The sequence below is a fragment of the Halichoerus grypus genome, chromosome 6 (genome assembly GCF_964656455.1).
Source record: "Halichoerus grypus chromosome 6, mHalGry1.hap1.1, whole genome shotgun sequence".
NCBI lineage: Eukaryota > Metazoa > Chordata > Mammalia > Carnivora > Phocidae > Halichoerus > Halichoerus grypus.
The window spans coordinates 171,056,402-171,079,516 of NC_135717.1; the positions used below are offsets into that span (position 1 = coordinate 171,056,402).

The 23,115-nt window shown below is 39.0% G+C and overlaps 1 protein-coding gene and 1 pseudogene across 4 annotated transcripts in view; one reads left to right on the forward strand and one right to left on the reverse strand.

The window, feature by feature from the left end:
- The first annotated feature begins 213 nt into the window (after nt 1-213).
- LOC118534826 (nascent polypeptide-associated complex subunit alpha pseudogene) lies at nt 214-1,015 on the forward strand (annotated as a pseudogene).
- A 6,453-nt stretch (nt 1,016-7,468) lies between these two features.
- Nucleotides 7,469-23,115, reverse strand: part of SLC25A17 (solute carrier family 25 member 17) — a 47,933-nt gene continuing 32,286 nt past the window's right edge. For all 4 annotated transcript variants that reach the window (XM_078076674.1, XM_078076672.1, XM_078076671.1 and 1 more), the window contains 5 exons: nt 20,005-20,121; nt 18,979-19,124; nt 18,795-18,890; nt 16,698-16,780; nt 7,469-15,029 (listed from right to left, as the gene is read on the reverse strand). In XM_078076674.1, coding sequence (XP_077932800.1) covers nt 14,882-15,029; nt 16,698-16,780; nt 18,795-18,890; nt 18,979-19,124; nt 20,005-20,121 — 590 coding nt within the window. In that variant the 3' untranslated portion in view covers nt 7,469-14,881. The remainder of the gene's footprint in view (nt 15,030-16,697; nt 16,781-18,794; nt 18,891-18,978; nt 19,125-20,004; nt 20,122-23,115) is intronic.

The following is a 23,115-nucleotide window of genomic DNA, read 5'->3' on the forward strand; positions in this document are numbered from 1 at the left end:
TACTTAATTGACAGAGAGAGAGAGACAGTGAGAGAGGGAACACAAGCAGGGGAGTGGGAGAGGGAGAAGCAAGCTTCCCGCTGAGCGGGGAGCCCGATGCGGGGCTCGATCCCAGGACTCTGGAATCATGACCCGAGCCAAAGGCAGACGCTAAACGACTGAGCCACCCAGGCACCCCCACCAGGCTTCCTTCTGCAACAGGCATGGGTCATGCTCTCCCTTGCTTTCTTTCTGCGGCCATCTTGGTTCCGTGTTCCCTGCACAAAATGCCTGGTGAAGCCACAGAAACCGTCCCTACTGCACAGCAGGAGTTGCCACAGCCCCAGGCTGAGACACAGGGTCTGGAACAGAATCTGACAGGGATGAATCAGTACCAGAGCTTGCGGAACAGGATTCCACACAGGCAACCACACAACAAGCCCAGCTGACCGCAGCCGCTGAAATTGATGAAGAACCAGTCAGTAAAGCAAAACAGAGCCAGAGTGAAATAAGGCACGGCAGGCTATGTCCAAACTGGGTCTTCAACAGGTTACAGGGGTTACAGGACTCACTATCCGGAAATCTAAGAATATCCTCTTTGTCATCACAAAACCAGATGTCTACAAGAGCTCAGCTTCAGATACCTACATAGTTTTTGGGGAAGCAAAGATCGAGGATTTATCTCAGCAAGCACAACTAGCAGCTGCTGAGAAATTCAAAGTTCAAGGTGAAGCTGTCTCAAACATTCAGGAAAACACACAGACTCCAACTGTACAAGAGGAGAGTGAAGAGGAAGAGGTTGATGAAACCTATGTAGAGGTTAAGGACATAGAATCAGTCATGTCACAAGCAAATGTGTCAAGAGCAAAAGCAGTCCAAGCCCTGAAGAACAACAGTAATGATATTGTAAATGCTATTATGGAATTAACAAAGTAACCATCTGAAAACGAGGACTTTTTTGGTGTTTCAAAGAATAACTGCAGCTTGGTTTGAAATTTGTACTGTTTCTATCATTAACAAAGTTATGGCTTCTTGTTGGATGAAGAAAAAGAAAGAAGAAGCTATTGTTGTGGTCTAGACAAGAGCAATAGAGGCTTGGACTCAGTGGTAGAGATAAAGGGGAGAAATGGTAGGACAGCAATATATTCTGGAAGGATTTGTTATAGTGGAGCAAGGAGGAGAAAGAATGATTCCAAGATTTTTGGCCTGAACAGTTGAGTGAATGGTGATGCTGCTCGTGGAGGTAAGGAACATTGGGAGAACAGCAGATTTTTATGTAAGAATAGAGACCAATTTTGGACATGTAAAGCTTTAGAAGACCACTAGACATCCAAGGGGAGATCTCTGTTGCCTGTTCTGCCAGGCTCACCAATGCTTTCTATTCCAATAAGTGGCACCACCATCCACCCGGATGAGGTGGTCATTCTTCAATCACCCCTGTTTGATCAAACCAGATATGTGACTCACTGGACACATGGCAGCTGTCTTTAAAAGTCAGAAGGGTTGTCTCTGAAAGAGTAACATGTCTTTATGGTTCCAATAGACAGAACTAGGACCAGAAGATAAAAATCTCAGTGAGACAGATTTCAGCTCAATATGTGATAGTGAACTGTTGTAAGTGTTCTAAGTGTGCTTGAAATGTATTTTCTAATTTGGGGGTGAATAATTATCAGATATGGCTCAAAAAGTCTTCAGCCTACCTAATTTTCAGAATGGAGATATGTTAAGATCTCCATGTGCTTGTGGGATCTGTCAGTTTCTTTTTGTAATTCTGACCATCTTATGCATTAGAGTCTATGTTATTAGGTGCATCTAGGTTTAGGACTTTGACCTCTTCCTGGTGATTTATCCATTTTACCATTACCTCATGACCTTTCCTAACCTGCAAAATACTTTTTCCTTTAACATCAACCAGCTTTCCATTGGTTTAGTATTTGCTTGGTATATCCATTTTCACCTTTTTACTTTCTACCTTTCTGCCTTATTTTAGTCATGTCTTACTGCCCCTTTCTTCCTCCCTAAAGGTAACAGCTCTCTTGACTTCTAACACTGTTTTTGAGATTTATATAAATGTAATCATATATTAAGTAAAATTTTATGTTTGGTCTCTTTTATACAATATTGTGTGATTCATCCATGTTGCTGAATATAGCTCTAATTTGTTCACTTTAATTGCTACAAAATATTCTATTGTTCAAATTAATATGACAATTATTTATTTGACATTAGGTTGTTTTGATTTTGTGGTGATTATGAATAAGGCTGCTATGAACATTCATGTACTGGAGCAGTAAGAGAAATAGGGGGAGTTCAACTCATGAAAACTGACTAGGAATGGGGATGAGGTGGGGAGAACTAGTACAAGCCTCTAAAAAAGAATTTTATTTATGATATAGTAATACCTCACACCCAACAGTGATTCATTCAGAACAGAACTGAGCACCTAGGAAATGAAAGGCATTTAACTAAACAAGGTATTGGAAAGTTCATGCACTTAATTCACAGGAGAATTTATTCCTCAGTTTATTTACCCTTATTTTACAAAATCTTCTAAATATTTTGGTTCTCTGGCAGCCTGGTCCTCAGGAGATTAGATATCGCCTATTAGAAGAGAATGTTCTCAGAGGCAGGCATATTAAGGTCAGAAAAAATGCCAATTAACAACTAGGGACAGGACAATCTGTATTGTAAAAAGCAGACACAGATACTCAAAACGTACAGCAGTTTGGAAGGACTCTTTTTTTTTTTTTTAATTTTTTATTGTTATGTTAATCCCCATACATTACATCATTAGTTTTAGATATAGTGTTCCATGATTCATTGTTTGTGCATAACACCCAGTGCTCCATGCAGAACGTGCCCTCCTCAATACCCATCACCAGGCTAACCCATCCTCCCACCCCCCTCCCCTCTAGAACCCTCAGTTTGTTTTTCAGAGTCCATCGTCTCTCATGGTTCTTCTCCCCCTCCGATTTCCCCCCCTTCATTTGGAAGGACTCTTTGAAGGGCCAAACTATCCAATAATCTCCCAAAGGCAGCCCCACATTACTAGCTAGCATGGTAATACATCACAATTATGTCCAAGTTTTAAAGCAACAGTTGAATTATATGTATTTATGATATAATATATGATATATTATATGTATATAATATTTATTATAAACATATAATATGTATGTATTATATGTATTCTATTACACTTGACGTGGCCAGGAATATTTACCACTTTAGAAAGATTTCTATACAAATGGTTAAGACAAAACAAAGCAATAAATGAAAACAGTTTAGTGCATAAAGAAATAGCATTGCAAATGATGATAGAAATACCATATTAGCATATTATCACACGTTGCTGAGAATGGCTAAAAGTGCTGAGTGCTCAGTCCAAGGTTAACGGACTGATTGCAAGCAAAGAAACAATGGAGGGAATCTACAAAAAACCCACAGCTAACATCATTCTCAGTGGTGAAAGGCTGAATGCTTTCTGTCCAATATCAGGAACAAGACAAGGATGTCTGCTTTCGCCATATCTACTTGACATTGTACTGGAATGTTCTGGCTGAGCAATTAGACAAGAAAAATAAATAAAAGGCATTCAGATTGGAAAGGAAGAACTAAAAAGTCCTATATGCTCAGATGACACACTCTTGTATACAGGAATCCACTAAAAAACTGTTAGAATTAGTAAGTAAGTTCAGCAAGGTGGCAAGGGATGAGATCAATATACAAAAAATTGTGCCCACTTTGTATGAATACTCTCTCTCTCACATGGACGCTGGTAACTATCTGTTAAAGTATGTTAGGTGAGTATGCTCCCTGCATTATACCCTTCACAGCACTGTACCAAAAATCACCTTACTGGTTTATATGCTCATTGTCTGTCTCTCTCCATTGCAATTGAAGTCCCACAAGAGTAGGGACATCATCTGTCTTCTTCCCAGTATATTCCTGCTGCTTAGCAATGTGGCTGGCACATGGCAGATGCTCAAAAATTATTTCTTGACTTCTCAATTAACAGAGTGTCCTTGGTATAAGCAACACTACTTCTTAAGCACCATTATTAAGTCTCACTGTTGGGTACTGGAGACACAAGAATGAAACCTGCACTCCAGGAACACGAGCACTAGACGAACAAATAACATAATGTGATAAAGGATAATGTCAGCATTCTTGCTTTAATTACATTGAATTTTTTCTGTTCTTAAGCTTATGAATTTACTTCTCAGCTCCCTTCTGCCTGGACACATCCCACACTTTATTCAGTTCAGACTAAGGTAAGCGTGCATGTACCATATTGTATTTAATATGGTGAAATTGCTAAGGTACTTAAATATTAGGGAAGCTATGTCTTACTTTTTGGTCAAAATATATATTATCATAGGGATTGCAACTCTAGGTACTCTGGTTTAGAAAAACCCAAATTCAATACTATGCCCCATCTCCCTCAATATATAATTTCATTGGACTGATAGTCACAGAGTACTCATAAAGCCTGGGATGGTGATGAGGATTCGGAGCTCTTAATCTATTGAGGGAGGTAGGTAAGTAAAGAGAGAAATACAACTTAGTGCAGAAGGTACTGGATAGAGCTCTACGCAGGGTATTATGTTCCAAAAATGACTAAAGAAATAAAAGGCACTTTGTGTGAGGGACAACCCTACCCCAGCTTGATACTCAAATGATGGCCCTGTTTTTTTTAACATGGGCATTACTGCATAAACCATACCTCCGGGAAAGATTTGGGTACTCAGAGACTTGAAAGAGTTAAATTCTCAGCAAATATGTCAATCAAGTAGTAAAAAAAAAAAAATCCCCCTTTTCCCCCATTGCCTGCATACTGAACCTACCCTTCCATTTTTGGAAAGAAGAGAAACAGTACTGGAAAGCTTTTGAACTTATTTTCTAAGTAGCTTATTTTACTAAACAATCAAAACCATCAAGTAGCTAAAACATATCCATTTTCAACCTTGAGTCCTTTGGCATATTATACCCCTCAAGTCCTCCCTGGAGAATAACAGGCTCACTTCTTCCAGGAAGACAGCATGGTGCTGTGGGAAATGGTGGGACTTGGAGTCAGAAGACCTCTTTCTGTTCACATCCTACTCTGTCACTGGTTGTGTATCTGTGAGTCATTTAACCATTCTGAACCTGTCTCCACCCTTAGAAAATAGAGATATCATCTGCCTAATTCATCTCAGACGTATGAAGTACCAAGTAAGACAATCGATGCCAGATTGTTTTTACAAACTACAAAGCAATATATAAGGACGATGATCATATCTGTAGGCCAGTGCTTAGCAGGTGCCTGGTACGAATGTACTCCGTAAATGTTTGTGAAATAAATTAATATCACAGATCAATGAGAGCTCTAGTTGGTTACACCTTAGAAAGCGGTGGATGTTCTGGCCAAAAACTGTCCTTTGTTTCCTTGACTTTGATTTCTATTGATATTGAGAGCTACTGGTTTTATTATCTGGCCAAGAGAAGACTATAAATTATGGATGACAAATTAAAAGGGTAGGCTTATGCTTGGGGGAAGGAAAAAGTAAAAGAATATAATTCCAGCAAAATACCTCCTACTCCATCCCTTGCTTTTATAGATAAAAAAAAGGTGTTTCTAGGTAGAGCTCCACCAAGTTCAAGCCACAGTTCCTATTTAGATTGCTAAGCGGGTCTAAGAATGTTCTTTTTTTTTTTGGTTTAATTGAGACCAAATTTCACTAAGCATCTCTGACAGCAGTGATTTACAATGAGGATGATATAGGAGGTTGACTGCAAGGCCCTCTGGTGGCCTGAAGATTTTTCCGTATCTGCAATTGCAAAATGAAAAAGCCCAGCCATTTTCTATCAAATAGGAGCTTATTTATAAATTAAAAAGTCAACAAAGCAGATGGAGCTAGAGTGTATTATGCTAAGTGAAGTAAGTCAGTCAGAGAAAGACAAATACCATATGATTTCACTCATATCAGGAATTTAAGAAACAAAACAGATGAATATGGCAGGGAGAAAAGGGAGGCAAACCATAAAACAGATTCTTTTTTTTTTTTTAAGATTTTATTTATTTATTTATTTGTCAGAGAGAGAGAGAGAACAAGGAGGGGGAGCCGCAGGCAGAGGAAGAAGCAGGCTCCCTGCTGAGCAGGAGCCCAACGCAGGACTTGATCCCAGGACTCTGGGATCATAACCTGAGCCAAAGGTAGATGCTTAACTGACTGAGCCATGCAGGCACCCAAACGGACTCTTAACTATAGAGAACACACTGAGGGTTGATGGAGGGAAATGGGTGGGGGATGGGCTAAACGGGTGATGTGGATAAAGGAGGGCACTTGTTAAGATGAGCACCACCAGGTGATGTTATGTAAGTGATGAACCACTAAATTCTACTCCTGAAACCAATATTACCCTATATATTAACTAACTAGCATTTAAATAAAAACTAGAAACATTAAGTCAACACAGGTAACTTGGAAAAGTAGTCCTTGATTTTTTTTTTTGATTTCAAAAGCTTCATAATCATAAAGCATTTCTATAGAGACCCCAGCCCAATGTAACCCCATGTTTTTTTTTTTTTTTAAAGATTTTATTTATTTATTTGACAGAGAGAGACACAGCGAGAGAGGGAACACAAGCAGGGGGAGTGGGAGAGGGAGAAGCAGGCTTCCCGCCGAGCAGGGAGCCTGATGCGGGACTTGATCCCAGGACTCTGGGATCATAACCTGAGCCGAAGGGAGACGCTTAACTGACTGAACCACCCAGGCTCCCCATGTAACCCCATGTTTATGGCAATTCACAAAATGATGAACAGCAAGTCCCTGCCCTCTGGAATTTGCCATCTAACAAAGGCACAGGGACTAGGATGCAGACGTAGAAACAAAGGTCGAAGGGGAGAACTATAGAAAGTACTTGGGCTTGGCGCACCTGGGTGGCTCAGCTGGTTAAGCATCTGCCTTCAGCTCAGGTCATGATCCCAGGGTCCTGGGATTGAGCCCCATGTCAGGCTCCCTGCTCAGTGGGGAGTCTGCTTCTCCCTCTCCCTCCGCCCCTCTCCCTACTTATGCTCTGTCTCTGCCTCTCTCACAAATAAATAAATAAAATTAAAAAAAAAAAAAAGAAAGTACATGGGCTTTGGAATCTTTGTGGGATTAAATAAGATAATATATGCAAAGCATCTACTATGGCATCTGGTGTATAGTAGATGCTCAATAAATGGTAGCTTTTATTATTGTACTTCAGTATGTGATATTTAAGTGATCTCAGCCACCTGCTGGAAGAAATCTAATTTTCAGCTCTAAACTCCTCTAGAACTTTTGATACACCTCATTTAATTCTGTATTTCAGAAGAATTAAAAGCAAAAGCATCTAAAGCCCACCCCGTGGCATATAGCACTTCTTCCCTGTCATACTCCAAATGGAATTTCTCCTGCAGCTTGGCAAAGTAGAGGTGAAGGGAGAAATAAAGTGTTTACATAGTCCAAAGTGACAATGAACATAAAGGGATAGGTGAAGTTTTAATTTAATAACATAATGTCACAGTAGGCATAACTTTTGACCCAGTAACTGGATTCCTGAACATTTTTCTTAACAAAATAATCAGAAAAGGGCAAAAAGATGCATATATTAAGGATCTTATCACATTATTTATAATAGCAAAAAATTGGAAACAACCTAAAAGTCCATCAATAGGAGACTAATAAGGATACAACCACACAGTACAATTCTATGAAGAACTAAAATTACGATGCAGATATTTGACATTAAATTATATTTGAGATGAAATTTTACAAAAATTAGGCAGTTTGATTTTTTTTTTTTTTTAAAGATTTTATTTATATATTTGACAGAGAGACACAGTGAGAGCAGGATCACAAGCAGAGGGAGAGGGAGAGGGAGAAACAGGCTTCCCGCAGAGCAGGGAGCCCGATGCAGGGCTCAATCCCAGGACTCTGGGATCATGACCTGAGCCGAAGGCAGATGCTTAACAACTGAGCCACCCAGGTGCCCCAGTTTGATTTTATTTAAAAAACCCCCTACCTATAATATACCTATGATTTCATTAAAAAAAAACAAAACCTATCTAGGGACACCTGAGCGGCTCAGTCGGTTAAGCATCTGATTCTTGATTTCAGCTTGGGTTGTGATCTTGGGGTTGTAGGATTGAGCCCCAAATGGGCTCTGTGCTCAGCACAGAGTCTGCTTGTCCCTCTCCCTCTGTTCCTCCCCCTGCTCATGTGTGCTCTTTCTCTCAAATAAATAAAATCTTTAAAAAAAAAAAACCCTATCTAAACATATCTGTGTGTACATATATATACATGTACATATTTAAACAAGTCTGAAAACAGATATACTAAAATATTAGCAGTGATTTCTAGACATTGGGAATATAGGTATGTATACACACATATATAGGAATATAACTTTATTCTCTTCATTCTTTTCTATATTTTCTGAAATTTTTATGATGACTATGTATTATTTTTATAAGAAAAAACAAAAGCTAAACGAAAAAATTTAAACCAAAATAGAAAATACAGTTATCTCCAAGCAGTACAAGCCAGTGAAAGATCGCTGGATAGAATATCAGGAGGTCTGAATTCCTATTTCTGACGTCCAATCCTTTGCTATGTGACCTAAGCCAGATCCGTGTCTCAATTTCCCCATCTATACAGTAAATAAGTAATTTAAATAAATCTCACAATAGAGAATAAAATGAGAATGAATGCGTTAGGAAAAAAATCTGTAAATGTCACACCTACCTGCAATTAAAAAACAAAAGACTTCCTCAATTTTTAAATTCCCCTTAAGTCTTCACTGCTTTTATATATATATATATATATATTTTTTTAGTAATCTCTACACCCAACATGGGACTAGAACTCATGACCCCAAGATCAAGAGTCGCTTGCTCCAGCAACTAAGCCAGCCAGGCGCCCTACTTTTTAAATTTTTAACACACTAACAAATGCATGAGAAAGTATTCAGGATTTTAGCCTCAACTAGGCTCCAAACTGTTTACCAAGTAAACATTTCCATATTGATCAAGATAATGTGTAAGTCTATACGGTAACAGCAGTTCTCAGTAAGCCTGAACCGCTCCTGCTGGCCTATCTTCACAGAGGTGGAACTAACTGATACGTGTTATGTCTAATTTTCAAAAGATGTGTAAAATTAGATTTTAGATTCATAGAGTATAGGAATGTATCTTCCTTCTTTAGATCCAAGTGTAACTGTAGTCAAAACTGTCAAAAATTGAGGGTCATGAACACTTCTTTTGCCTTGTTGCAGGCTCTCAGTGACCTGAAGATGCTCCACCCCTTCCCAATTCCAACATGTGTTCAACTCCAAGATCTAGGTTGAGAAGTGTCTGGATCTAATTCAACGTACAAGGTACAAAGCATCATCCTGTTTCTACTTTGCAAATGCTATTTATTTCTTCTGTCAAGAAGGTCCTTTACCTACTTCTTGGTATGTTGCTAATTCATAGGTTGCCTTCTGATCACATAGACGAAGACAGTCAGCCCCAGCCTCCCCACGCTCCCGAAGCAACTGTGAACACTTACATTTCTCATCAGAACTCATCAGTGGTAAAATTCCAAGTTGTTTTTTGTCTGTCTCCCATATTGCACAATGAGCTATATGAAGACAGAGACTGGATTATCCCAGCAATTGGCATAGTGCTTGGATATGATAGGTAATATTTCTTGAATAAATGGATAAAATGTTATTCCTAGAATAGGAATCTGCAATTTAATAAAAGTTCCTCCATAGGGAATCACCTACTTGGCTGGCCATCTACTCTGCCAATGGGTTCTATAGAGACTAAAGCAAAACAAGAATAAAGCACACATGAAAGAATTTGGTGTACCACAAGGTAAATAATTTTGATGACTCCAATTAAAGCAAAGAAATAATGAAGGATAAAGGAGTCAATTGACTAGCAAAATAAAGTATACTCAATAAAGTGTGAACTGGGGTGCCTGGGTGGCTCAGTCATCAAGCGTCTGCCTTCGGCTCAGGTCATGATCCCAGGGTCCTGGGGTCAAGCCCTCCATCAGGCTCCCCGCTCGCCAGGGAGCCTGCTTCTCTCTCTCCCACTCCCCCTGCTTGTGTTCGCTCTCTCACTGTGTCTCTCTCTGTCAAATAAATAAATAAAATCTTAAAAAAAAAAAAAGTGTGAACTAATTAAGGAAATCTGAAAAACTGAAAATCAACAACCAAGAAAACACCAGAGTGCAAGAATTCTAAAAACATGTACAATCTTTTATTTTTTTTTAAATAAAAAACTTATATCTAGGGGAAGACAGAGATACAGATGGACTACTGTAATTCAAAATCCAAGACATGTCTTCCCCTAGATATAAGTTCTTCCAGGACAGGAAATGATCTTTCAAGTAGCAGAGTGTCTCTAGGTTCAGTAGGGAGCTCCTACTCCCATTTCCATCTTCTAATTTCCTTTTCACTTTGTCTTTTTTTTTTTTTTAAGATTTGTTTATTTGAGAGAGAGAGAGAGCGAGAGCACAAGCAGGGGGAGCAGCAGAGAGAGAGGGAGAAGCAGAGTCCCCACTGAGCAGGGAGCCTGATGTAGGGCTTGATCCCGGGACTCCTGGGTCATGACCTGAGCTGAAGGCAGACACTTAACTGACTGAGCCACCCAGGCGCCCCTCAGTTTCTGTCTTTAAATAGTAACTTTCTTTCCTTCTCTTGCCCAGTCCGTGAAAAACTTTTTTCTTGTCCATTTTGTCCCACTGAACACGCTTTTCAGGGGCTACCAGTATAACCCAAGGCCCTTTCACTCCAATGGTGGTAAAAACCCTGCAAGTCACAGTTGTATTTACTGCATATGTAAATATCCTGTAATTGAGCCTTTGTATATATTTGGTATCCTGCTGACATTTAACATTGCCAGGTAAGTAATTCAGCTGCCCAGAGGAAGGGCTGTCCTTAGATGTGTGGTATTGGGCTCCACAAAGGCACTCTTCCTAGTTTTTCCAGAGAGTCAAGATGAACACTATCTCAGCCAGTGACTTTCTGCTGTTGAACCAGTTTGTATTTTACTGATTAACTGATCAATATTTGGGGGGCTTAATTTGAATATTGAACAAAACATGAAATTACTGGTTTTGACTTCTCTTTTGAGGAGATACACCGATAAGGCTCCCAGAAAAGAAACGGCCACAATTCAAACAAATGGAAAGAGGAAAGATTGCCCCAAAGTAAAACCTAGCTGATTTTCTTGGTTCAAACAGTATTTATCTGATGGATATTTTGGTGACAGATGTTAACTAGACTTATTGTGGTGGTTGTTTTGCAATATAAACATATATCGAATCATTATGTTGTATACCCAAAACTAATATAATGTTATATATATCTCAATATAAAAACCAGCATTAAGCATATATATATATTTCATGTACTGTGCCAGACGCACATATATATCTCTCCATCTGTCCAATAGAAAGGATTACCTTGCAAGGCTGTTCTGAGGATTAAAGAAGATATATATATCTCTGTATAGATATCTGTACATGTGTTACAGCCTTGTGAGGGAATCATTTCCATCGGACAGATGAAGACACAGATTCAGAAAGGTGAGCAAGCAACTTGTCTGTGGCCAGGATGCTATTAAGCAACAGAATGAAAATCTGAAGCCAGGTCTGGCTCAAAACCCAGAGTGATTTCCACTCACTGGTGTGATCTATTCAAACAGCCGGCCCCCTCGACAGTAATAATCATATTATGATAAAAGTCATTGCTAACATTTATCTAGCTCTTCTCACGTGGCAAGCACTGTGCTAAGCAATTTATATATATGATCTCTTTAATCCTCACAATCACACGTAGGTTTATCAAGACCTCCATTTCACAGTTGAGGAAACTGAGTTTTATACAAGTTCAGTAATCACTTTGTTCTCACAGCTGGTAAGGAGTGGGGCCAGAGTTGAACCTAGGTCTAATTCCAGAATCCATTCTTTTCATCCTTACGCTTGACTGCAGGAAACTCAACTCTTGTCCTGATTCCAACGAGGCAAGTCAATTGATAGTCCTGTCTCGATTTCCTTGTTCCTTAAATGGGACACTGTTCCTTGTCCTTCACAGAGATATGGGGGTTATAAGATAAGAAAGTGCTGAAGCTTTAAGAAAAACTGCTATATAAATCTAGGCACAGTCAAAAGTTTCACTCAGATTTTCCCTCTCTGGCGATCATAAAGGGATTTAGTTGACATCATTAGCTCTTAAACATCCTCTCAAGTGGGTAGTGAGTATTATCTTCACTCATCAGAAAGCTGAAGCATACGGAGATGACGTAATGTGCTAGTCAGTCGGTGGCTGAGCTGGGAATAAAACCCCAGATTCTAGCTCCCACTGCTTATGTTCTTACTGTCAATCCTGTTTCTGCATTTCAAACTTAATTGTAAAATAGAGGAGGGTAGAAATATCAGTGTCCACTTCAAAACACAGATTAAATACTTACAGAAATTAAATTTTCTACTGCAGCGACACTAATATAACCCCAAAGGCTCTTATCCTCACATTCTAGAGAAACTGCATGAGGAATCAAAAATAAAAATTTCCATTTCTGCAGTATACACTTCAGCTCCTTAGTCTTCTCAAATAACTTATTATTAATCAAAGGTTTTACAAAACTGGGTGAGTCATTACCTAGTTTCAACTAGTGAGTCTGTAAGCTTCCTTTCATAGGGAGCATAAAACCTCAGTATTAAATTGTTCGCTCATAAAATCAGAAAAAAGAAGCATCAAATAGATTTTCACATCATAAACACTTCATTTAACTATATAATTTGACTTGGAAATTATTCTAACATACCAACCTGAGCTCAAAATTCAGTTTCCAAAGTGCACTGCATAATTAAAACAACAAAATCACACACATTGCACTTTTATGATCATTCTTCTCCTGCATAAAAATCAAAGTAAGTTTTGTGCTTCCCACCGAAGCCTTACCACAGACACACACAAACCTTAAAGTAAAATAAAAGGTAGTAATGAGGCCAATTCTCTGTCTTCAATAGGGGACGAGTGTTTAGTCTAGTTCCCAGATTATGAGCCCCTCCTAAATCTTGCTTTCTAGAACAACACAACCATCTTCCAATTATCAGGAGCTTGATAATCACCTATTTTTAAATTACCACAGGGACCAGAGAGGAAATAAGAGAAATAAATTTCCACTTTCAAAATTGAACTAAATACTGGAGTCCATAGACACTTCATTATTCCTCTCTCTGACTCCAACTGAATTAGACTTATAAATGAAAAGCCTGTCATTTTGTTATAGGGACAAAAACTAAGTCACAGGAACCCAAAGGGCTATTCTCAAATGACCTCTCAGAGTTTGCTTCTCGGGTGGCTTGAGAGGCCTAAATTCACCCCTAGCTGCATAATAAAAGTCCAACCACCTTCAAACGTGCTATGAGGCGAAAGTAAAGGATGATGTGGGGCACTCAGTTTTCTCAGGGGTTTTTTATTTAATCCATTAGTCCAACTTTCCTTTGAGAAAAATCTTTGTCTTGGTTTCTATCATTGAAACCAATCATAGCTTCTTTTTTTTTTTTTTTTTTTTAAAGATTTTATTTATTTATTTGACAGAGAGAGAGATAGCGAGAGCAGGAACACAAGCAGGGGGAGTGGGAGAGGGAGAAGTAGGCTTCCCGCTGAGCAGGGAGCCCGATGTGGGACTCGATCCCAGGACTCTGGGATCATGACCTGAGCCGAAGGCAGACGCTTAACAACTGAGCCACCCAGGCGCCCGAAACCAATCATAGCTTCTGTTGAGTCAGGGGCTCTAAGGTCTCTCAGACTTTAATGTGAGTGTGAATCACCCGGGGATCTTGTTAAACTGCAGACTATGATTCAGAAGGTCTGGGATTGCATGCCCAACAAGCTCCCAGGTGATGTCAATGCTGCTGATTGATGCATACACTTTGAATAGCAGGACTATAAGAAATGTTTCCAAATAGAAATAACCTCAATCAGATGTTTATACTCAAGAGATAGCCTCCACCAGGACTTTGTAAAGGGAGAGAATATTCCGGAGCCTAAACAGGGTACCTGCTCCTTCTCCCTTTTCTATGATTTTTACGAGCTAGTTGTAAACCCAATGTGGTACCTGAATAAAGGCATCTTTTTAAAATGTCTTCTGTGTTGACAGTTTATTGGGACTCAACTTGATGGGGCTTGTATGGATGAACATAAAAACTTCAAGCCTTTTGTAATGAAAGGGCTGATTCAAAATAAATATTTTTAATCATGTCAAATACTAATGAATAAGTGATGTTCACAAATAGTTTATAAGAGAATCATTTGGGATTAATCATTTTCATTTCTCCCACAAAATAAATAGCTCATGTACTAAAGGAGACACCTTTCCTTAAGCAGGAGGAAAGAAGTTCAACAAAAATAAAGTCATGCCTATAGAACAATCATAATATTTTTAGTGAGGAAAATACCAAGATTAAAACATACAAAAGTATACGAGGAGAATTATATGGTATTAAATGTGCCCCTAGAATCAGAGGACAAGAACAGCTGGTAAATTTAAGAAAGATTTTAACTGGAAAAGATTACACATGTGAGCAATAGTCCATTCACCTTAAGAAAAACAATAAACACCCACAAACTTCCATCTTCAGGTTTTCAATAATGGGTTTTTTTTTGTACGACCATTAGACTAACCTCCCCCACAAAATTCAACCAACCATCTTAAAAATTAAGTTGTGGACAGGTCCAGCTGGCTATATTCCATGTTTACCCTTAGACGCTTTTCCAGCCAATGAGGGTAAAATTCATGGTGCACACAGCAAGAATAAAAAGAGAATCACTTCCCTTCACACAGAAGGAACCCCCCATCTTGAGCATCTTTCTGCACTTTGCAGTGTGAGGTGTCTCAGTGCTTGCGGGCACTCTTCAGCCCCATAACTGTGAAGGTAGCAGCCGTCAGTTTCTCATAAACCAGGAACATGAGAGCAGCAGTGAGGACTGTCTGTAGCAGTTTGGCTTCAAGGCCTTTGTAGAGTCCCATGATTCCAAAACGCCTAAAAGAAAAGAGGTTTGAAAAAAAAATAAAAGGTTTTCTTCATAAAAGTCAACTCCTGGATCAAAGAAGCAGGCTATCATAGCTACCACTTATCCCCGAGGGAAGATGTTCCAAGACCCTCAGTGGATGCCTGAAACTGAGGTTAGTACTGAACCCCCTATTTTTTTCCTATACATACACACCTATCATAAAGTCTAACTTATAAATTAGGCACAGTAAGAGATTAACAACAATAGCTAATAATAAAATAGAATAACAATATACTGTAATAAAAGTTACAGGAATGTGGTCTCTCCCTCTCTCTCTTATATCTACGTATTGAGATGCAGTGAGGTGAATGATGCAGATATTGTGACTTGGCGTTAGGTCCTATCGACCTTCTGACGGTAAGTGAGAAGGAGGATCATCTGCTTCCAGACCGCGGTTGACTGTGGATCCCTGAAACCATGGGAAGGGACACTGTGGATGAGGGGGGAAATACTGTATTTGCGTTTTCTAAATTTTATATAAGTGGAATCATATGGTATGAATTCTTTTTTGTCTGACTTCTTTCACATGGCATAATTATTTTGAAATCCACCCATGTGGTTGTATGTATTAGTAAGTCCTTTCTAATGAGCAGTATTCCACTGTGTAGATAGATAGTAACTTGTGTGTCTACTCACCCAATGATGGGACATTTGTGTTGTTTCCGGTTTTTGACTCTTACAAATAAAACTGCTATTAATATCTGTGTACAAGTTTTTGCACAGACATATTTCATTTCTCCTGAGTACATAACTTGAGAGGAAAGGTTAGGTCCTATGATAGTTGTATGTTTAACTTTTGAAGAAAATACCAAACTTTCCAAAATGGTCGGACCATTTTATTTTCCCACCAGCAGCACAGGAAAGTTCTGGATGCTCCACATTCTTGCCAATACTTGGTATGGTGAGCATTTAGTTTTAACTTTATACCAATTCTTTATCTTTGATTTTTTTTATCCCAAGCATATTGTTTTTATAGTAAATTTATTTACTTTCAAAATATCTTATATCTAGGAACAGTTATAAAATTATAGCAGCTTTTGCTTCAAAGGAGGCCCCTGACTTATTTGACGCCCCTGAGATTCTCTAAATGGAATGATACAGGGAAACGATAAAAGTACCTGCTTCACAGGGCCACCGTCAGGATTAAGCGAGATTACGTTTGAGGTATGGAGCTCAGTGTCTACCACAAAGCAAACACTCATCAGCACTGCTGTCATCATTACAATAATTATTGTTACTCTTCCTACTGCCCCCTCCCTTTCTCACTATGACTACTGCGCTACGGTATCTGTTTATTTCTATCTCTGAGAGAGGTCGCAGGCTGAGCCACTGACAGCAGCACTGCTAAAGGCAGAACAGTCTCTACGTTAGATGATAGCAGGCTTCCCTCTCTAAAGGAGTTCTGGGTATTTCTAAGTTACAAAGAATAAAGACCTGAAGTTTTTCCGTAACTTCCCCAAATGCTGCCATATTGCACTAAGCCCCTAAAATGAGAAGTGTCTGAGCACAGCGTGAAAGGAGAGGTTTCTAGGCTGCCGCTGCCAAGGCAGTAGTACAAGTTAAGCAGATCCAGCCACTCCCTGGCAGAGATGGCTGCTGAAAGACGGGACAGAATGTGAAGCATCTACAAAGCTCACTTTACTCGTTGGTGAAGAAGATAGAGAACATTCCGAAGACTCCCCAGTGTTCTGTTTTCTGGGTTTAGTCTGTGACGTCCAAACTGGGGAAGAAGAAAAACAGATCAATTTCTACCTGCGGAGGAAATTATGTTGGAGTAATGTCTTATAGTATACAGTAATAAAAATATCCGAGTATGCAGATTTCATGAATTTTCTCTTTTTTACTGAGAAATATTTTTCGGGGCGCCTGGGTGGCTCAGTCGGTTGGGTGTTCGACTCTTGGTTTCAGTTCAGGTCATGGGATCGAGCCTCACGTCAGGCTCTGTGCTCAGCGTAGAGTCTGCTTCAGATTCTCTCTCCCTATCTCTCCCCCTCTGCCATTCTCTCTGCTCTCTCTTCTCAAATAAATAAAACAAATAAATAAATAAGAAATATTTTTCAATGAAGCAAGCATGAATTTTTACTTCAGAGAATTATGGGGAAAATACTCCCTCAAAAGAAAACAAACATGCCCACAATGAAGATTTAGATATTGATGGTATGGCTTACCCTCTAGTCCTTTAGAAAGTTCTTATAAACTAATCAGTTAGAACCACTATAGTCTAAGCTCTTCACATTATATGTTTACATTATAGAAGTATCAAAATACATTTATTTAGATGCTGAATTTCCTTATATTAAGTACCAATTTAAAAATAGCACATCAGTAGAAACACTTTTAACAGAAGGTAATACATTTTTTGAACTGAAATATTTTTGGGCCGCCTGGGTGGTTCAGTGGGTTAAGTGTCTGCCTTCAGCTCAGGTCATGATCCAGGGCCCGGGGATCGAGCCCCACGTCGGGCTCCCTGCTCAGCGGAGAGCCTGCTTCTCCCTCTGCCTGCCACTCCCCCTGCTTGTGCTCGCTCTCTCTCTGACAAATAAATAAATAAAATCTTAAAAAAAATTTTTTTGTCACCATCACCGCCATTTTATCTATCAATAAATACTTTGAATTTTTTCTGCAAAGTAGATCATGAATCTGTCCACGTCTTATCTCTCCTCTCCACTGCTACCACCTTAGTGTAGGGCACCATCACCTCTCACCTGTACTATGGAAATGGCCTCCTACCTGATTGCCCTCCCACCCTTCTCTCTTAACCCTAGGACCAATTCACCACACAACAGCCACAGGAATCTTCTCGAATTGTAAATCAGATCACATTGCTCCCAGTTTAAAGCCCTTCAAAGGCTTCCCACTCAGGTGAGAATAAAATCTAGAATCCTCATCTATAGCCTTCCCTGCTACTTTTCCAATCTCATCTTGAGCCACTCTCCAGCCAGAGTGGCCTTGTTCAGTTCTCAGTCATCACCAAGCTCTTAGCACATCATGTTCCCTCTACCTAGAATGCTCTTTGACGGTTGGGTCCTTATCTTCCTTTAAGTCTTGATTTTTATATATGCCTCCTCAGAGGAGCCCAATCCTTAATCACCCTGTCTAAGAAGATCCGTAACATGCCCCTCTCTACCAAATCACAGAATGCAGTTCACCTCCTTGATAGCTCTTTTCTCAACTTATAATTAACTATTTATTTTGCTTATTTACCATTTTATTCTTTCCTGTTACCTCCATGAGGACAGGGATTATGATTTTTACCCACCATGTGTACCCACTCCTCACACAGAGTGGGTGCTTAATAAATATTTTGATGAATGAATAAATAACTGAATGCAAAAACCCAGAAATTTGAAAGTACTTCAGAAAAACTAAATCATTAATTCCTCCTGAATGAACTAAACAAATCAACTTCTGATTTTGTATGATTAACCTAAGCAAGTCAACTTAAATGAGAAGGAAACAAGCTTATACATTCCTAAAGTCATTAAAGAACCTCCTCCCACATTTGGGTTTTCTGAGACACTATGTTACCTAAGAAATTACAAATGTAAACTTTGTTCCAAACCAAATAGGAAACCAGCTGATAGCCAGCCTGCTTAGCAATTATCAAACAAATGGAAAAATGGTATAGCCTACCAACTGACAACTTTATTGCTTTATTAACATTGCTTTACACAGAGAAACCACGTACTTCAGAATGTTGTTTGACTAAATGGAGGGAGAACCCCAGCACTCACCCTCAGAATTGACTGTATCGTCTGCATAGGATAGGTGACGGTGGTAGCAATCGCTTTGGATATTGCACCTATGATGAACACATCCAAAGAAGAAAGCTGGAAAGCAAAGAAACAGCAAACCACATCAATCCAAAAAAGAGAGTGTCAGAGATTATTATTTGCTGCTTTCAAAATCAGGGATTACCTTCGCTCGTTTCTTTAGAAGCTGCCTTTTTAAACCTTCATAGAACATGAACTGGATGGCAGGATTGAAGACCAACAGCAAGGAAGGAAATGTGCCATTCCATAAAGCCAAGATTCCTTCATCTCGAATGATCTGGTGAAAAGCATCTAAGCAAGAAATCAAGGACTTTTGATTACAATCCCCTAACCGGAGAACACAATGTGAATTTTGTTCAAATGTACCCAGAACACAAATCATACTGGTTCTATTAAAATTTCCTTCTTGCAATGATAGTCTAGGGGCAAGTTCATCAGTTAACTACTTTTTGATAATCATCAGACACTGACAGTCACCATGTTATTGACAGACCAACTTAAATCACAGGCAACTCTTCCTGACAATCTGGTATTAGAACGTCAGGTTTTCCTAAGTAATCACCACCACCACGACTGAGAACTCTGTCTTACAGAGAATTGTGAACTTATAGCCCACGTGTTTCACAGCAAAGTCCAGGACAACAGACAGTACCCTGGGATCCATTATTTAGGATAGGACTTAAAAGAAAACCACTATTTTCATTACAAAGACGGATACATGGGAAAGGAGAACCAGGTAACGTAGTATTATTAAACTCAAAGTCATCAGATATTAATGATAACTTTATCCAAAGACAACACTAAAAGAAACAGTGTAGATTATTCTTTAGAAATATTGACCCCTCCCACCAACACTACAGCATACTTCTCTACCTCCTGACATTGGGTTTGGCCAAGAGGACATTAGCAAACGAGATGCGAACAGGGGCTTTTACAATTGGATGTGTCCTCTTGTGCTTTTGCCATCATCAAGAGAAGAATATGTGTAGGCTGATCCCAGCCTCAATGAGTCAAATCCCTGTCAATCCATAGACACATGAGCTAAACAAAGGCTTACCGTTACCTGTGGAGATTTGAGGCTATCTGATATGAAGCATTATGGTGGCAATAAATTCCAGACACACAGAGAAAAGAAACTCCTTAAATAGGAACTCACTCAACAAACACTTACCAATAATACCTTTGTAGTTGGTTGGTACAATGTCTTCATTCCTAAATTTTGCCCCTTGCAGCTTCAGTCTGGTGTTTACCACCCAGAGTGGAGTTGTTAGCAACACATTCACCACTCCTTTAAAAAGAAAGAGGAGACAAGGGGAAAGCAAAATGTAACCTTGCAAGCTTTGCTGTCTTACGTTAAAGCTACATACCAATGTTTCATTTATACTTCTGCCACTGACCTACTGGGAGACCTGAGGGAAGGTGTCTCTCTGTGACAGGGTACAACACAAGCCACTACTGTTAGAAGCAACTCAGAAGCCTTGCTGAGAGCAAAATGGCTGGCAGCAGCACCTTTCCACACTTACATAACAGGAAATGATCTGTTTGTCAATTTATATAGCATCCAAAGTAGCAATTTTGATCTAATTCTAAGTACATTTTTAAAATGACAGTTTTAAATAAGGCTTACTGATCACATGCTAAGTCCATGACAATATCTAATAAAACACATAATTTGCAACTCTCACGTAAGTAGCTTGCATGGTTTTAAGTGAGCATGGATTTGGTACAATGGGTGACAAGTGGGAGAAAGTGGTGACATTTGAAAGAGCTTCACCAGGAACTAGAGGCTCACAGAAGAGTTCCTCATCACTTAGGGAATTAGGATAGGCAGGCAGCAAGCAGTAGTTATGAACCATCACAAAACACCTGAAACAGCTTCGCAAGCATCATGATCCTTACAAGCTTAAGGATGGGGATGTTGGTCCCCCAATGTTGCCTCAGAGTGGAACAATACAATGAGCCAGGTGCTTCTGTTTTGAAAACACATGATCCCAAGTTAACACCATCTTGAGATATTAAAATATTCCTCATCAGTCCTGGAATGATTAAAAAAAAATACCAGATAGAGTTGTAACAAAGTGCCTGACACACAGTATATACTCTATAAATATTTGTTAAATAAATATTGAATAAACCAATGAACAAACTCAGTAAACAACCACACATTCCAAGCTATCTAGCTCTAGCCAGGCTCTGAAGAACCAAGAGGCATAATCCTAAGGAAGAGAAATCTTTTACTAAAAGTCACACAACAGGAGAAACAATGTTTTGATTTAAGGACTCTCAAAACACACCATTCAGAAAACACAAGTCCAACCAAAGACAAGCTCGATGAAACAGCCAAGAGATTAAAATCCTATTTTTTCATCTGTTGTATATAGTTGCTAAAGTAAGATAATTTGTTATCTCTTTCTTAAGAGCATTATGAGAATACTTTTCTCAAAATAAAAGACATTATCAAAAATTTTATGAGCTGTATTCATTATATTTTTAGAGTCACATAACACACAAGGAGTCATCTTTAGTTATGACTCACTATACTCATGCATTGTCACTTAAGGCATTGATCATAATCTGAAAAAGCCTTACCTAGAGATTCTTGCTAGTCTCATTTTTAAAAAAGTGCCAGTGCTCAAGAGGTCAAGATAGAAGAATATCAATACATGCCTACTTGCCCAGACTTTATAATGTGTTCCTATTGAATGCAATGCACACATCACTTGACAGAAAAATCAACAGCAAGAAAAATGAGACTAGAAAGTACTACTGAGCAGTCTATTGCATTTTTTTTTTCAGATGAAGACAGGAGAGCTCAGAAACAGAGATCACAGGCTTCTGTAGATAATGTAGATAGGCAAAGTGTAAAAACCTTTTTAAACAAATGAAATGTGTTGTCTATTAAACAAACTCTTCAGAAATCAAAATTCCTTTCATGCTCTATTCAAGAGGTAATTACCCACAAAACACATCGGAGGCAATCCAGCCTAGATTTAAGATTTAACCATCATTTAAAATTCTGCTTTCGGGACGCCTGAGTGGCTCAGTTTTTAAGCATCTGCCTTTGGCTCAGGTCATGATCCCAGGGTCCTGGGATCCAGCCTGACATCGGGCTCCCTGCTCGGCGGGAAGCCCGCTTCTCCCTCTCCCACTCCCCCTGCTTGTGTTCCTGCTCTCCCTATCTCTCTCTCTCTAATAAAGAAATAAAATCTAAAAAAAAAAAAAAGAGAGAGAGTCCTTTAAAAAATTTTTTAAAAAAATAAAATTCTGCTTTCATATATATCTTTGTTTTGAGCTGAAAGACTGAGAGGATTCTTAGGACAATCTCAAGTACAAAAATGCACTATACCATTTATTTTTTTTTATTTTTCATTTTTTTTAAAGATTTTATTTATTTATTTGAGAGAGAGAGAATGAAAGACAGAGAGCATGAGAGGGAGGAGGGTCAGAGGGAGAAGCAGACTCCCTGCTGAGCAGGGAGCCCGATGCGGGACTCGATCCCGGGACTCCAGGATCATGACCTGAGCCGAAGGCAGTCGCTTAACCAACTGAGCCACCCAGGCGCCCCTGCACTATACCATTTAAAGAAGAGAATATAAAGTCCTTGTGAAAACACTTGTATTTTGAAGCTTTTTATCTGAGAAGTTCAAGTACTTTGTTCATCCTCTAAGCCAAAATAGATGGAGAGGTATTTTTTAATCACTATTAATTTTATGAGTTCTGGGAAAAGACACTCAAAATATTTGAGGATCCAAAACTTTCCTGAAGTAAAGGACAGCATTCCACGGAAGAAAAACAAGCTACAAACAGTCATGATGAGAGATTCCAACTTCACTAACGCATGATGGATATGGCTGAAGGATAAAGTTGTCTGCTTATTTATAAGCCCATGTAGAAAGTTTTTTCAGTTCTAAGCTGTGGTTGTTACTTCACTTCTAAGATGCGAATACTAATATTTTACCTACTTAATGACAAGAAATTGTTTTTCTTTCAATGCAAATGATTCCACTTTCGTTTTTCTTTGTAAAAAATCATTTACAAGAAAACAGAAGCAAAATTAAGAGATGAACAATAACTGAACACACACACTGAAATTATTCACTGATTCAAGGAATAATTGGAACACAGCTGTTTACTTCTGAAATCTTGAAAACAAAATAGTTTTATTAGCAGTGAGTCTGTTACGGAGAGAGAACAAAAAAGAAGTATGCTAATTGTGTATGACTTCTGGGAAATAAGTGCAATGACCACTGATACAAGAAAAGGGCAGATCAAGGTCATAAAT